This window comes from Equus caballus, chromosome 31 (genome assembly GCF_041296265.1).
Source record: "Equus caballus isolate H_3958 breed thoroughbred chromosome 31, TB-T2T, whole genome shotgun sequence".
Taxonomy (NCBI): Eukaryota; Metazoa; Chordata; class Mammalia; order Perissodactyla; family Equidae; genus Equus; species Equus caballus.
This window is the reverse complement of record NC_091714.1, coordinates 19675027-19691725: the sequence shown is the minus strand read 5'-3', so window position 1 is coordinate 19691725 and position 16699 is coordinate 19675027. Positions and strand designations below refer to the sequence as shown.

Sequence of the window (16699 nt, the reverse complement as noted above, 5' to 3'; positions counted from 1 at the left end):
AGGAGGCTCTGAGAGGAAGCTTCACTGCCGTGCAAGTAATGTTTCTTCAACTTCAAAGTTTTTGGCTGACCAATGATACCAAAAAACCAAGGAGAAAATGTGTCCTCTGCAGCCTTTCTTACTGTTTATCCTGGGTTTTTGATAAAAGATGATTTTACTGTGTGGCTTCCTATAAAAATCTTTGTTTTCAACTCTTCTTTCTTCTTCTCTTGATCCAGTTTCTATAACTCATCATCTCTACCCTTACGTCCTGTCCTTCCTCTTATTTAAATAACCTTCTTCTCTTTCTGTGGTCTCATTTTTCTCACTTTTCTGCTCACAAGTTAAATCAGTCCATTTTTGACTTGTCATACTCATTGCACTCAAGAGCTGAGCTTCTTAGAATGGAATCTCACCTTCCTCCACAGAGCTTTTTGTAATTCCATGCTCTTATGGCAAGTTCTCCAGGAACCGTGAGCGACCTGGCCTCTGTGAATTCTTTGTTCTCTCAGCACTCTGCCCCAGACAAACAACAGGCAGAGGTAATACACGAGGTTCAGATAATCAAACGAATCCAGGGGGACATCAGTGAAAATGGCAGAGTGAGGACTATGAAAATTAGCTTCTCCATAAAAACAATGAAAAAGCTGGCAGAAATGATCAGAATCAACTTTTTTGGAACTCTGGAAATTAGCAAAGGCTGTATTCAAGAAAAATATCCAAATCTCTTTAAAAACAGTGAGGTACATGTCATGTTAACTTGCCCTAGTCGCATCCACTGGTCTCCAGCTCGGTAGTAACCTTGAAAAATAATATCCTCTATTTCTGATGCTGGTTGGCAGCCATCAGAAAGAGTAAAATTAAACTGGGTCTGTTTTAAAGTCTCATTCCCAAAGACTTATTATTATTTGACTTGTCTGGTGGTATCCTGGAAGGCCTCAATTACAAGGCTGACTCAAAACCACCTCAGTTACAAGCCTTCTTCCCAGGAAGGAAGATAATCAATTGAGATTACCCAGTCTGAGGAACATTTTAAAAAATGAAGGAATGAAGAAAAGGGAACAGGAACAAATCCTCAGAGACTTGTGGAACACAATCATGCATACCAACATATGCATAATGGGAATCTTAGAAGGAGAGGAGAGAAAGTTGTAGAATGGCTATTTGAAGAGATAATGGCTGAAAATGTCCAAAATTTGATGAAAAACATCAATTGGAAATTCAGCTACCTAAACACACTCCAAATAGGATGAACTCAAAAAAATCCATAGGTAGACACAGTATAATCAAACTATCTAAAGACAAAGATAAAGAATCCAGAAAGCTGCAATAGAGAAATGATTTGTCGTATGTAAGTGATCCTCAGTAAGACTAGCAGCAGATTTTTTGTCAAAAACTGTAGAGACCAGAAACCATTGGATAAGATTTTCAGAGCTGAAAAAAAATTTTAAAAAGAATTCTATATCCAGAAAAACTATCCTTCAAAAATAAAGGAAAAATTAAGGCATTCTCAGAAAAACAAAAACTGAGAAAATTTGCCACTGACAAACATGCCCTACAAGAAATCTTCAGGCTAAAACAAAAGGACACTAGGCAGTAGCTTGAATCCATATCAAGAAATTAAGTGCACCAGTAAAGGTAACTACAGAGATAAATAGAAAACTCAATATGTATGCATTTCTTGTGTGTAAATCTGATTTTTCTCCTATCCATATCAAAAGACAATAGCATAAAGGGATAATTATAAATCTGTGTTAATGGACACAAATGCAAAAGATGAAATTTGTGATAAAAACAGCATAAAGGGGGGACAGAACTATAGAAAAGCAAAGATTTTGTATGCTACAGAAATTAAATTGGTTTTAATCCAAACTAGATAGTTATAAATTAAGGCATTAATTGTAATCACCAGGGAAACCACAAAGAAAATAACTCAAAAACGTATAGCAAACAAACACAACACAATGGAATTAAAATAGTACAGTGGTAAATATTTATTTAACACAAAAGAGGGCAGTAATAGAAGAATAGAAGAAAATAAAAGATATGACACATAGGAAAAGAAATAATAAAAAAGCAGACATAACTGCTACTGTGCTGGTAATGACATTAAATGTGAATTGAATAAACCCCCTGGTTAACGGACAGAGACTGGCTGAATGGGGAACAAAAATGTGATCTAACTATGTGTTGTCTACAAGAGACACACTTCAGTTTCAAAGATATAGATGGTTTGAAAACCAAAAGTTGGAAAAAAAACAATACCACACAAACAGTAGCCAAAATAAACCTGGAGTTACCATATTAATACCAGAAAAAATAGACTTTAATACAGAAAACATTTGCCAGAGACAAAGAAGAATATTTTACAAGAGTAAAAGAGTCAATCCAATTATAAACATATATTAACCTAAAAACAGAGCTCCAAATACATGAAACAAAAACTGACAGAACTTCAGGTAGAAATAGACGATTAAACATTAATATTTGGAAATTTAATACTGCACTTGTAATAATAAATAGAATAACTAGCCAGAAAATCAAAAGGAAATGGAAAACTTGAATAACACTATAAGCCAACTTGACCTAACAGATATCTATAGAACACTTTATTCAACAATAGCAGAAAACACATTCTTCTCAAGTACATTTGGAACATTATGTAGGATAGACTATATGTAAAGCAATAAAACAAGTCCAAATAAGTGTGAAAGGATGGAACTCATACAAAGTATTTTTTCTGATTAGAATGGAAGGAAATAAGGAATCCTTAACAAATAAATTTGGGAAATACACAAACATATCCAACACACTCTTAACTTATGGGTCAAAGAACAAATCATAAGGGAAATTAAGAAATATTTAGAGATGAATGAAACAGAAAATGCAGCATACCAAAACTTATGGGATGCAGTGAAAGCAGTGCTGAGGGAAATTAATAGCTATAAATGCTTACATTTAAAAAGAAGGAAGATCTCAGTAACTTAATGTTCCACCTTAGAAAATTAGAAAAAGAAGAGCCTACTAAGACCAAAGCACATAGAAGGAAGGGAATAATAAATATTAAAGCAGAGATAAATGAATCCAGTATCGTACTGGAGATACAAGCCAAGGCAATTAAGCAAGAAAATTAACTGAAATCATCCAGATTGGAAATGAATTAGTGGTGATATTTGCATAACTTTATGAATATACCAAAACACAATAATTTGCACACTTCAATGGTGAGTTTATGGTATGCGAATTATTTCTCAATTTTATAAAAGGAAGTCACACAAATCTTTATGAAAGGAATGTTTAAAAAAAGAAAAGAAATCCAAACCCCTTTGACTAACACTTTTTCTGACTCGCTTCCTCTGTTCCTACCGGACATGATATTATTGTTATATTATGACTCACTGGTTTCCATTTTCATCTCTCTCTAGCTCATGGAGAAAAACATGAGGAATTAATTACCTTGGGAAGCCCAGATTCCCATGCTATCAGTGAGGGGCAAAAATCTTCAGGAACTTCCAAAACAACAAGAAAAGGCAAAGAAAAGTCATCTGAGAAAGAAAAGACAGCCAAAGAAAAACAAGCACCTCGCTTTGAGCCTCAGGTGAGTGTGGTACTTTTTCTTATTGAAGTCACTTAATACATATAGGTCCATTGGGTCCCTACTTGCCCATCTCTCCTGAGGACAAAACTGAAAAATTCTATCTCCCTCATTCCAGCAACCATCTAGATAAGGACATTTCTTGTATACTGTCTGCAGGCTGCCTTCCCTAGTTTAGTATCAAAAAGCAATAGTTGAACTTTTAGTATGTAATCTAATGGAAGAGACTGAAGGTTAACAGAGAGTTTTAATGTTGGATACTGTATGTGCAGTATTAGAAAGAACTGGTACCGGGGTTGGTCAAGCGGCATAGTGGTTACGTTCACACACTCCACTTCAGCAGCCTGGGGTTTGTGCGTTTGGATCCTGGGCATGGACCTACACACCACTCATCAAGCCATGCTGTGGTGGCATCCCACATTACAAAATAGAGGAAGATTGGCACAGATGTTAGTTCAGCGACAATCTTCCTCAAGAAAAAAAGAGGAAGAATGGCAACAGATACTAGCTCAAGGCCAACCTTCCTCACCAAAAAAGGAAAAGAGAAAGAATAGGTACCTATTCCAGCCTCTTCCTAGAGGAGTCAAATCCTGAACCGAGTCAATCAGCAAACATATCATAAGGCAAAAACCAACACAATCTGGTTTTTTTTTTGAAGCTCTAAAGTATGAGAGATGAGGCTGGAGAAGTAAGTGAAAGTGAGATGGAGGAGGGCCTTTAAGCCTCATTAGAAGGCTTGGATTCTATGTACAGCCCAGAGGTCATGATTCCAAATTCCTTCATGGTCACTTAGGTAATTACAATGATTAGAGGTAAGGAAGAGGATGTAGGTGGCAAATTTGAGGAATGTAAGCACAGGCTTAAAGATACTCAAATTCAAGTTATTTAAAAACACTAAACTGAGCGGCCAGCCTGGTGGCATAGTGGTTAAGTTCATGCACTCTGCTTCTGCAGCCCAGGGTTTGCAGGTTCAGATCCCAGAGCTGGACCTACACACCACTCATCAAGCCATGCTGTGGTGATGTCCCACGTACAAAATAGAAGGAGATTGGCACAGATGTTAGCTCAGCGACAGTCTTCTTCAAGCAAAAAGAGGAAGATTGGCAAGAGATGTTAGCTCAGGGCCAATCTTCCTCACCAAAAAATAAAAAATAACGCTAAACTTGTGCCAGCCCTGATGGCTTAGTGGTTAAAGTTTGGCACTCACTGCTTCAGTGCCCTGGGTTCACTTCCCAGTCACAGAACCACACCACCCATCTGTCAGTAGCCATGCTTTGGTGGGCTCACAAAGAAAAACTAGAATGACTTACAACTAGGATATATAACTATGTAGTGGGACTTTGGGGAGGTAAAAAAAAAAAGAAGAGGAAGATTGGCAACAGACTTTAGCTCAGGGTGAATCTTCCCCTCCAAAAAAAAAAACAAAACAGAGAACGTTTAAGGAAATAAAACCACTAAACTCAAAACAAAATGCCTATGAGGACAACTTGTTCCCACCATTTGTGATCACCTCTTAGGCTAAGCAGGGCTGGGATGTGGGGGGTTTAAGAAGTGTATTGACGTGATTAGATTTACATTTCAGATACCCCGATGGCTTTTAAGGGTATGAATTTAATGGGGAAAAGACTAGAAATGGGGAAAACACTCAAGAACTTGCAGCAGAAGTCCAGGCGAAAGAGCATGTGCTTACTAGGTATAACTCAAAAGAAAGGAAGAAGAGACAAATAAAGAACTGTCTAGGAAACAAACGAGGTAGGTGGTTATCAGTCTCGAGTGGGTGGTAAGGAACAAGAAGGAACAAAGGATATCTTTCAGGCTTGCAGCTGGATTAACTGAATAGGATGTTGGTACCACTACTAAAGGACAATAAAGGAAAATTAACAAATTAGGAGAAGAGATGATGATCAATGATCCCAGACTTGGGTAAAGGAAAAACCTGTCCACTTGCATTTCCAGGATTTAATTTTGTAGTTGGGGTCTACCCGTGAAAACACTGTGAAGTAAATAAGCTTCACCTGACTTGCTGGGGTTGGGATGGACCTGATGGGGTGGCCCCCGGGCTGCTGCTCTTCTTTTAGTGTTGGGAGCTCAGCCAACGCAGGCCAACCCCAGTCAATGTCCACGGTGGGGAAAGGGCAAGTTGCCACTGCTGCAGAAGCGGTTGCATCCTGCATCTCATCATGCAAGAAGCCTTTGTGCGAAGCAGAAGAGCAAGCAAATGCGTTTCCTGTGTTCACCGAAACATTATGGGAGGATACGTGACATCAGTCTACCACAGGTTTTCATACGAGCAAAATAAGATGTAAATGGACCCAAAGGGAAGCAGAGTTTTACAGCCAGCACTGTTACTCTCCAAACAACCATAGTTTACATACTGGAATTTTGAAACTTAGCGTTTCTGCTCCCAAGAGTCTTATAAGAGTGAGCATTCATATGTCCCATTTTAAAAGTACTTTGAACTTTATTTCAAAGGCTGTTTTAGGCAATCAGAATGAAATGGTTTCACATTTAGTTCAACTTAAATCAAGCTCTTGAAAATTAAGAAACATATCAGTTAGTGGCTGGTTAAAACAGAAAAACATCAAACAAACCATCAAATTTCTGAAAAAACATAGTGTGAAATCAACACAAAAGAATTTTCCAGAAAGGAAAAGTCACAGTATGGATAAAGATGAAGATAGAAGTAGGCAAAGTCTTTTCATAACATGAACGGTATGACCACCAAACTAGGAGAATCGTTCTACTTTTTATCAAGCCATATTAATTCCTGCTTCAAATGTAAGGGCAAAATGTCTCAGAAAAGGAGAATAAACATTTCCAGGACAATTCAGAAATTGAAGGTAAGAACTTTGAAGAAGTAAAAACAAGTTCTCCATGTCCCGGCGTCCCGACTGGTAAGAAGCTGCGCTCAGAATCTTCTCTATGTGCTGTGGACAAGCCTGCAAGTCCCTCAGGGTCTCCCGGTTTCTACTAAACGAAGCACTGCTGACTTTCCTCCTTGTCCCACTGAAGGCGTACAAGCTTTAGTAGGGGGTTACGTGGGTGGACTTGTCTCCAAATTAAAATGGGATTCAGTCAAAAGGATCAATCTGAAGAACAGGAAGAGGCGATTAACCCTGAGCAGTCTGTTAGCAAAAACAAAAAAGCAGAGGAGAAATAGCATCTGTCTCTTCAGTGAGAAAAGATTGCAAGGGGCAGTACAGTAGTCCCCCAATATCTGTGGAGAATATGTTCCAAGCCCGCAGTGGATGACCACGGGTCACTGAAACCACAGAAAGAGACATCGAGGATAAGCGGGGACTACTGTCTTGATGACCAAACTTGGGCGTTAGGTCAAGCACTGAGGACACCTGATTCAAAGCTCTGCATTAACAGGGTTGAAGAACTTGACTTTTCATCTTCCAGAACTTCCTGAAGGAAAAGGAGTGGCTTCCAAGGAAAGAATTACTCCATATTTATTATGACTGAGACAAATTAAGGATGGCACTCTTCAGGCTGCAGTGACAGAAATTTTGGCCTTAATTGGCTATGCAAATCCAGCGAAAGGAAGAGGTATCTGAATTCTCACAATTGATGACGGAGGAGCGAGGGATGCAGTTGCTCTTCAGATATGGTGAAAGTCAGTTCAACGCACTCGAAAGCCAGCTGTCAGCTCTTTGATTGCATTTCTGGTGTAAGCACAGGTGCCATATTAGCTTTCATGTTGGGATTGTTTCATATGCCCCTGGACAAACATGAGGCAGTTATTATAAATTAGGATCACATGTGTTTTCACAAAATATTGCTGTTGGAATGGTCAAAATGAGCTGGAGCCATGCATTTTATGACCGTCAAATGTGGGGAATTTTCTTAAGGATAGAATGGGATATGCACTCATGATTGAAACAGCAAGAAGTCCATATGTCCAAAGGTAGCAGCATCAAGTCCCATGGTATAAAGTGGGGTAATGCCAAAAGTTTGCAGGTTCAGAAACTATGCTCACCCTCCTGAAGTCAACTCTCACTGTTTGGGAGGCTGTCAGTATAAACTGTGGCAGGCCACTAGAGCTCCACCTGCTGCTTCAGGCTACTGTGCAGAGTGTGCTTTTGGGAAACGATCCCCATCAAGATGGAGGTTTTCTTCTGAATAACCTTTCAGCATTAGCAATGCATGAGTGTAAGTGTTGGCCAGACGTCCCATTAGAGTGCATAGCATCCCTGGGCATTGGATGTTATGAGTATATGAGAAGCACCATGATATACATGAGCTTGAAAACCACACAGCCTAATGTCATCAACAGTGCTACAGATATAGAAGTCCATGTAATACTCGATAACCTATTACCTCCTGACACTTATTTCAGATTCAGTCCTGTATTGTGTGAAAACATATCTCTAGATGAAAGTCTAAATGAAAAACTTTATCAGATGCAGTTGGAACGGTTGAAGTACATAGAAAGCAATGAAGAAAAGTGAAAAATATTGCAAAGAATGTTGAAAAAATACTGAATCAAGAAAAAAACAATTCTACAGAAAATTAATCATTGGACAAACCTAAAAACTGACCTTCCATTCTTTTCAAAATTGTGATGAATGTATGCATATATTCTCAAAAATGAAACTTGTTCAGGAGACCCACCAAATTTAATAAAGAATTGAGGGTCAGCATGAGTTAACTTTGAAATACTCATGAATTCTGAGGATTCCTGACAAATACAGTGCTTGGACCATTTTGCACAGCACAGAAGGTATTTTTGGTGACAGAATTCATATGGGAATTAGGTTTTTATGACATTAGCAATTAACTAAGCTTTAAGAATCTTAATATTGTGCTAGTTGGTTCTAGCAGATATTGGTATTATATTGTTTAATGTTTGAAAATTTATTAATATATGTGCCAAACAAGAAACTGAAAACCATCATATTATACTTTATATTCTCACTTTAGTCACCATAATCATGTTGAATTTATTTAATCATTGATTTGATTTCACTTGGAAAAGCTAATTTCTTCTTAAATTTACATTACTTACATTTTCACTCACTACATTCTGCAATCCAAATGCTGCCTTTTATTGTAATATCATCTACACGGATGAAGAAAAATGGAATTTTCTTTATCAAAGGACTATTACATTTGAAATATAAAAGAACCAGATATAATTTTCTACTCAAAATTTGCTTGTTTCAATATTGTTTAATTAAAAAACATAGGTGAAATTCCAATCAACCACTTTTTTCCCTTGAAACTTCAAGATAATCCTCTGTGTTAATTTTGCTAAATGTAGCTTCAATTTCTCTTTCACTGGCATAAAATCAGTTATTTGAATTCACTTAAAAATATTCTTATCATTAGCAAAATTAAACTATTAAAATTTAAAACAACTAAGCTTAACTCAATCCATTAATTCTTATAAGACATATGGCCCACCCTTGGGTCTGCACAGTGTTCCCTCCTCTGATCAAAACTTGATCGCAAAGAAGTTTCTGATAAACTCACTTATCAAGCAATATGAAAGATGGTAAAAGCTTATGTACTGTGTTTTAAAAGGAAGAAATAGAAGAATTTCCAGTTGTGAGATTTAAGTTCTCATCAGAATATTAGGGGAATATTGTAGAAATCTGGAAGCTCTTTTTGGTAACATTAAAATAAAACTGTATGGGAAAACTTTATTCGGTGCCCTCACCAATCCCTGCTTCCTCACCTGTATTATTTCAGATGGATAATTAACATTGCCCAGCTTACGTAGACTGCTAGTAACCACATCTGAGTCAAGCCTTTCCCACTACCAGATTGGCACCAATGGGCCTCACTTATCTAGACATTTTCAAGTCCTGTGGCAATCTGCTCCCAGCCTGTGGTCCATGAAAGTGATCCTATGAAATCTCAAAATGTCGTTCACTTTCATAATGAATATATCTCAAGTGTATCCAGACTCAGAAATAATCAACTATTCCTGCCCTCATTTTTATGAAGAGATGCTATGAGTTAGCCTAAGTGTCATTTAGAATTTTTTTTGTTTACAGCTTTTAGGTAAAATTTGCACAGAGTGAAATGCAACAATCTTAACTGTACAATTCAATGACTTTTGACAAGTGCATTTACCATGTAACCCATGTCTCTGTCAAGGTATAGATTATAGACCATTTCCTTAAGCTTAGAAATTCCCTCAAACCTCTGTGGGGTGGATTCTGTCATCCCGTACCTCACCTTCAGGCAACAGTTTTGCCTGTTCTGGGATTTTATGCAGATGAATCATACAAGAAGTATTCTTTTGTGCTCAGCTTCTTTATCTCAGTATAATATCTCCCTGTGAGATTCAACCTCGCTGTGGTATACTTCAATAATTTATTACTTTTTAATGGTAAGTAGGATTCAATCATATGAACATATTACAATTTGTTTATCCATTCATCAGTTAATAGATATTTATATCATTTCCTTTTTTTGGCTATTATGAATAAGGCTGTAATGAATGTTCTTGTTCAGGTCTTTTTGTGAATATATATTTTCATTTCTTTTGAGTGAACACTTAGTGAAATTATGGATCATAGGGTAAAATATAGACCCATTGGAAAGGAGAAAAGCATCTGACTCAAAGGTTTTTATGTTATTTTAGCAGATGTCCACTGCCCACTCTCAACAAGAAGACCCAAATAAACCCTACTGGATTCTGCGGTTGGTCACTGAACACGGTGAAGCAGATTCTTTTGAAGTGAAAAAAGATACCGAACGAGCAGATGAAATCCGAGCCATGAAGCAAGCCTGGGAGTCGGCTGAGCCAGGAAGAGCAATCAAGGTCACCTGAGTTTGAAAAGCTGGTCTTTTACTTTCCATTCCTAGGCATGGTCCGAAGGAAGAGCCATGTTGGTGAAACCACACAGTCTCTCCTTTAGCACTGGTGTCTGGAACTGTGTCAGACGTTGACTAACTAAACGTTAAGACCACACTTGGACACATTGCGAAATGTCGCCCTCCTCAGACCCAGATGACTTTCAGAGCAAAACACGTAACGGTGCCACTAATCAGCCCGAAGTGTGGGCTACCTCATTCCTCCACATAGTGTGGGCCATGTCCATGCCTGTGTAAGAGTCTCTTACGTTCCCAGTAAGAGAGCACAAGAATGTATAATAGGTGCCTTCACATGCTTCAAAAAGGCTTAGATGAAAAGCATATGCTTCCTCTTGTGGAACATACATACCTCGTCTCCCTGCCCCTATATTTTATATAAGGATCATTGCCTTGGTAAAACATTATTGCTTACAGGTGTATCATATCCCAACCCAGGGTTATCGAGGCAGATGAAAAACGTTCAGGAGCAGCTGGATCTAAGATATCAGGCCCAGTGTATTAGTCTTAGGACTGCTTCTTCACTAATTCTCAAAATAACTGTCAAAATAATGGATGGTTCAGAATCTGAGTTTATCTGACGATTAATAAGAGCTAGGCTCGTTCATACTGCCCTATTCACTCACATTTTCCTGTTTGGGTTTGTTTTTTGAGTCCTGTTAAGATGTTGTTGCCTCTACTGTTTCTTGATAGTATTTGTTCTTCAGGCTTCTCAGGCTCGTCTGCATTACCTCAGCCGGATATTTAAGAAAATTCCTGATTTTGAGAGCATGCCTGTGTGTGAAAGTCAAACCAGAGCAGGGGAAGAAGGTCAGTGGAGTCTGCCCAGCTGCCTTGGAGCACAGAACTGTTCCGTGCACCTCTTAGAAGATAGTCAACAAGTCATGCTTGGTAAAAAGAACACATTTCAGAATCTACTTTTTTGCAGGATTATAAAAAGTCACATACAGGGGCCAGCCCCGTGGGCAAGTGGTTAATTTCACATGCTCCACTTCAGGCGGCCCAGTGTTTCGTTGGTTCGAATCCTGGGCGCGGACATGGCACCACTCATCCAGCCACGTTGAGGCCGCGTCCCACATGCCACAACTAGAAGGACCCACAACTAAGAATATACAACTATGCACTGGGGGGCTTTGGGGAGAAAAAGGAAAAAAATAAAATCTTTAAAAAAAAAAAGTCGCATACAATCCTGTAAGACAATAGATTCTGAAACGTGTTCTTCTTATCAGGCAGATGTTTACTTTTTCCCCAAGTAGATAAGATTTTCCTCACTTAAGAAAAAAATGAAACCAGAAATAAGAATGCGTCCTACTTAGGACTTGTGAACTTGAAGGCAGGCCTACTACTGGGAATCTGGTGCCTTTCTAATAACAATAACAATAAATAATAGCGATAAGAATCATAGTAATAAAGCTAACTACTTTTATTGAGTGATTGCCGTGGGCCTGGAATTGTGAAATACCAATTATTTCATTCAATACTCCCATCACCCCACTGATATATACTATTATTTCCAGCTTACCAGTAAGGACACAGGCACATAGTAGTTTCCTCAGTAATTTGCTAAACTCCAAAGATGCCCAGACAGAGCTAGCATGCCATCAAAGGTCTCCACCACCCCGGTGTCTTCTCACAATTGTGTGGCTGCCTCCATCTCTCGCCATGCTGGGCTATCCTGGGAGGCTGAAGACATTCACATCCCAAATCATGCTTCTCTACTTTGACATCTTCAGGAGTGTAACTCAGTAATTGTTATAAAAATCTTGTCCCTTAACTTTTTATATGAAGAGTACAAACAACAATTGTCGCCCTAATCCTGTGATCCTGGGATGGGCACTGTTCAAAGTGCGTTATGTTTGTTCTCTCACTTTAACCCACAGCAATTATAAGGTAGACGTTACTATTCGCATTTTACAGATAAGGGGAGCAAAGCTCAGAGAATCACCTTACTCTTCCTAAGTCATACATTTAAATAGTGACAAAGTTGGGATCTGAAATACTCCCAACTCCTAAAATCCTAAAGCCCTCACTCCTCTAACAGAAAGAGTCTAATGTAATGTTAGGAAGACAAAGGCAAATAGAAGATAGTTCTTGTCCTTTAGGATTAAGATTCTATGACTGTTTTTAGAAACGTTATATTAAGTTGTATTTAAAAGAGAAACTATTGCGTAGACACTTGTTAAGAAGGGCAAGAAGACTTTATTCCAGATTTTAGCAATAGGAGTCAAGATGGTTGCAATAAGGAGATTGAACTCACCTCTGAATACACAGGGACCAGTGGGGGGTGATAGCCAATAGGCAGGGAGAGGGAGGGGCTAGGAAATCACTCAGAGGAACGTGGTTAGGCTTCGAGGCTCAGGGAAGAGGAGCTTGACTGGATATCAAGAGTGGGGGAGTTTTCTGTAAACTGGTTTAGCAGGGTTCTTTGCTAAAACCCAGATTCTTTGCAAGCCAAGGATGAGGCCTGATGGAGAAGAGGGCTCAGAGGAGCCTGAACTTGTCCTACAACATACATGCAATAAAGGCACAAATCTCAATTCCACAGCGTGAGGAGTTTTGACATACGTGTACACTCAGGAGCCACTATTCAGATCAAGATATAAAACAGTTAACACATCCCGAAAGTCCACCTCCTTCCCCTTCTCAGCCATTTCCTTCCTCGGCATGACTTCTAGCCTGACCTCTATCACCATGAATTAATTTTGCCTTTCTTGAATAAGTTGTGTTTTACAAGAAATTTGTCTATTTTACATAAGTTAAACTTCCTGGAATACATTTTGTTTTAACCTCTTTTTTTCTCGATCAGTCCTTCTCTAGGGGTGCATTAATTTTAATTATATATTTAGATTTGTGTGTGTGTGTGTGTGTGTGTGTGTGTGAGGAAGATCCGTGGCAATCTTCTGTGGCAATCTTCCTCTAGTGTATTTGGGATGCTGCCTCAGCGTGGCTTGACAAGTGGTGGTAGGTCCAGACCCGCGAACCCCAGGCCACCAAACCAGAGCACGCGAACTTAACCACTATGCTGCCAGCGGGCTGCCCCCAATTTTAATAATATTTTTAAAGAACCAGCTTTCAACTTCTGAATGTCTGTCTTTCATTTCAAGATTTCCCTATGCCCTTAAGTGTTAACCTATCAGTACCTTTCATTCAAAGCAGAATATTGCACCAATTAAATCATCTGCAATTGATAAATAGGGGAAAGTGTCTGTATAATGTGGAAGCTGTGGTCAGTTTTGTGCAGTTTCTTGTAGGCATAAGGATCTGGAACATTGGGAATAGAATTATAATGTTAAGAAAATATCTTGCAGCTTTGCAATTTTATAAGCATGAGCCCTTTGCAGGTCTATTTTAAGACAATTTTAGACAAGTGCCTACACACAGGGCTCCCTTCCCAGAGAGCAGAACCCCATCCACGCATAGTTCTCACATGGGGAAGGTTGCCCTTCCTCCAGGGGTCCCCTAACAGCAGCCCAATGGTTCAGAGATGCCATTTCCATTTGTAACGTCTCCCCTCCAAAAAGCCTGTATTTTTATGTGATGTTTTCATAACCTGAGGCAGCTTCCAGACACAGTGGATGCCTGGGCCAGCCATGTCATCTTCTGAGGTACCAATGATGGTTTTTGCTTTGGTTAGAAGTTGCAAAGCTTTTGAGTCTTCTGCTCCAAATCTGTGCTCCCATAAGCTTTGTTATTTTTTGCATTTGATTTCACCAAATGCAAATTTTTTCCGTAACGCACATGTCATGTCGTGGTAGAAACATCTGCAGGTGCCACAAAAGAGCCAGAGGCAAAGTATTCCTTGAATTCGGAGGCAAAAGAGAGCACAGCATTAGGGAGTATGCTATGGAAGAAGTGGCAACTAACCACGGGCTTGAAGGATCTGGCAAAATCGATGAACACTGCAAGTGGAGGAGGGTTTCCAGGAGGGAAGGAGGAGCGAGAGCAGAGCCAGCGGAAGGAAAACATGGGTAAGTATTGCTCTTGTTGGTAAGATCAATGCATATTTTGAAATAAAAATCCTAGAAGATACTAACTTAGACATACGTGATGGCTAGGGTTCTAACATAGAAAAATACGTGTTTTCTATTCATGCGTCTTGATTTTCCTCATCAGAGTTGATAATCAGCTCAAGGATCTAATTATTAAATACTGATAAAAGTATTCATAAGAGTGGGCCAAAAAAAGTATCAGGTATATTTTTGTATACTTTTCTGAGTCTGCAAATGCTGAAAATAAAATTGCAGTGATCACATATACAGAGATTCAGAGTAAATGTGTATACGTTTATTCACACACAGTATATGTATTTCACTATTCATGCATATTCACTAAACATAGACCGGTTTTGTTATGTCTATAGTATGCTGCCTGATAGATTTTCTTTTTCCTTTTTATAACAAATTTTAAATATTTGGTTTCTAAAATGTTGGAAGAAAGCAATTTTCAGTGGTGTACAAGCCTCATTGACTTGGTTCATTTCTGTATAGTAATAGATTCATATTTACTCGCTGAAATGAACCTAAATCCTCAACGGAAGGTGTTACAGAGAAATGTCTTTCGTTATTCCCGGCCTTCATGAGGAAGGATTTTCCCTAAGAAACTCTTGGACTTTCTGTCCCCAAGGGGGCTAAGTGGCTTATCTGATTGATGCATTTGGAAAGAATAAATCGGGCTGCCCGTGGGTCGCCTGACTCCACTGCTGGTCTCTGAGTTGGAAGCGCTCCCTATGGCTGAGGGAGGCGGAAGGGGTCGGCCAGTTCTGGGGTTCTGTGATCTTGATTCATTTGCCTCTCACTTCAAGCTACATCCTCCGGTTATACCTATGTCGGTAATAAAATCTTACTCTTTCTTTCTCTACTTGTTCAGAACCCAGGCAGGAAAGAAAGCTATCTTGGAAAGAAGCATCCTCAGAAACGCCAACAATGGTTCTTCTCTCAAAGTTGCTAAACCAGTCTGAGAACTTTCCAATTAACAACTGTTTATGGGGACGTGCCAGGTGGTGTAGTGGTTAAGTTTGCATGCTCCACTTCAGTGGCCCAGGGTTCCCAGGTTTGGATCCCGGGTGCAGACCTACACACTGCTCATTATCCCATGCTGGGGTGGCATCTCATATACAAAGTAGAGGAAGATTGGCACAGATGTTTGCTCAGGGGCAATCTTACTCAAGCAAAAAGAGGAAAATTGGCAACAGATGTTAGCTGAGGACGAATCTTCCTCACTAAAAAAAAAACAAAACCTATTTAGGGCTCAAATATGTCTTCACATGTCTTTAAGTGAGTTCCATAGTGAAGAGGAAAATCCCAAAATTCAAAGGGCTCTCTTACTCTACTAACAAGAGATTCTGATATTTTTGAACCAATATTTTGAAAGTAAGCACTCATTTCATAATAATGCACATGACAGTAGCACTAAAACGTATTAGAATAATACTTATAATTTTGTATTAATATTTTACTGGTAGAGTGCTTTGGCATATATTATCTCACTTGAACCTCTATGAACTAGAAAAAGCATATACTGCTCTCTCTGCCTCAAAAACGAAGGAATTGATAAATGACCCACCTAATGGCAGGAAGCTGAAACATTTTGGATAGAATCAAGACAAATTTCACTTCTTTTGACTCCACACATTGGAATTTCTTATCAAACACAAACTTTCTCCCACGCTTAGTTAAAGATCTGTAAATGAAAATATAATTAAATTGTGCTATGAAATTGTTTATTTATTTGCTAACAAGGTCACCTTTATGTTGAGAAAGTTGAAAGTAATCACAATTCTTCACACCAGCCTCGGATAGCACGTCACCGCCATCATGGTGTAGCCGTCATTTTTTCCCAGAGCCCCAGACCAGTGTTGTGAGGGTCTGAGGCCTGTGCTTCCGCGTCAGCTCTCCTGTTCCTCATTTCTTCACACCTTTGGCCATCCGAGTCTTCAGACATCTGCAGTGGAGTTCACATAACTGTAAAAGAGTGTGCTTTTGGGTGGGAAGGAGAGGGCAGGAAGCAGGGAGGAAAGGGAAGAGCGAGCGGGAATGGAGTACCTAGGCCAACTTCAAAACATTCTTAAATGTGTTTTATTGTAACTTTAATTTAATATAAAATGATAAGTTGAATTATGCACCATCAAGAAAAATTGACTCCCCCTCTTTCCAAGAAGGGGTGTGCTGTTGCGTGGTTCCAGGACATCCTATAGCACTGAAACCCTGCCATGTGCCCCAGGATTACAGTCATAGGAGGAGTCCTGCTTGAGAACCATGAGTCCAGTTGTCTAGTTGTGCTCTGCAATTCCATGTGTTG

At 39.1% G+C, this 16699-nt stretch overlaps 1 protein-coding gene and 2 pseudogenes across 12 annotated transcripts in view; all 3 read left to right on the top strand.

Moving 5' to 3' along the window:
* The window catches only part of ADGB (androglobin), a 172657-nt gene that overhangs the window by 144092 nt on the left and 11866 nt on the right, over positions 1-16699 (top strand). For 4 of the 12 annotated variants that reach the window (XM_070256529.1, XM_023633000.2, XM_070256533.1 and 1 more), the window contains 4 exons: positions 3405-3577; positions 10173-10352; positions 11110-11293; positions 14158-14370. In XM_070256529.1, the coding sequence (XP_070112630.1) occupies positions 3405-3577; positions 10173-10352; positions 11110-11293; positions 14158-14370 (750 nt within the window). The remainder of the gene's footprint in view (positions 1-3404; positions 3578-10172; positions 10353-11109; positions 11294-14157; positions 14371-16699) is intronic. The other 8 variants (XM_070256532.1, XM_023633002.2, XM_070256536.1 and 5 more) reach the window with 3 other exon arrangements.
* Positions 5619-6752, top strand: LOC138921636 (calcium-independent phospholipase A2-gamma-like; annotated as a pseudogene).
* LOC111771423 (calcium-independent phospholipase A2-gamma pseudogene) lies at positions 6759-8271 on the top strand (annotated as a pseudogene).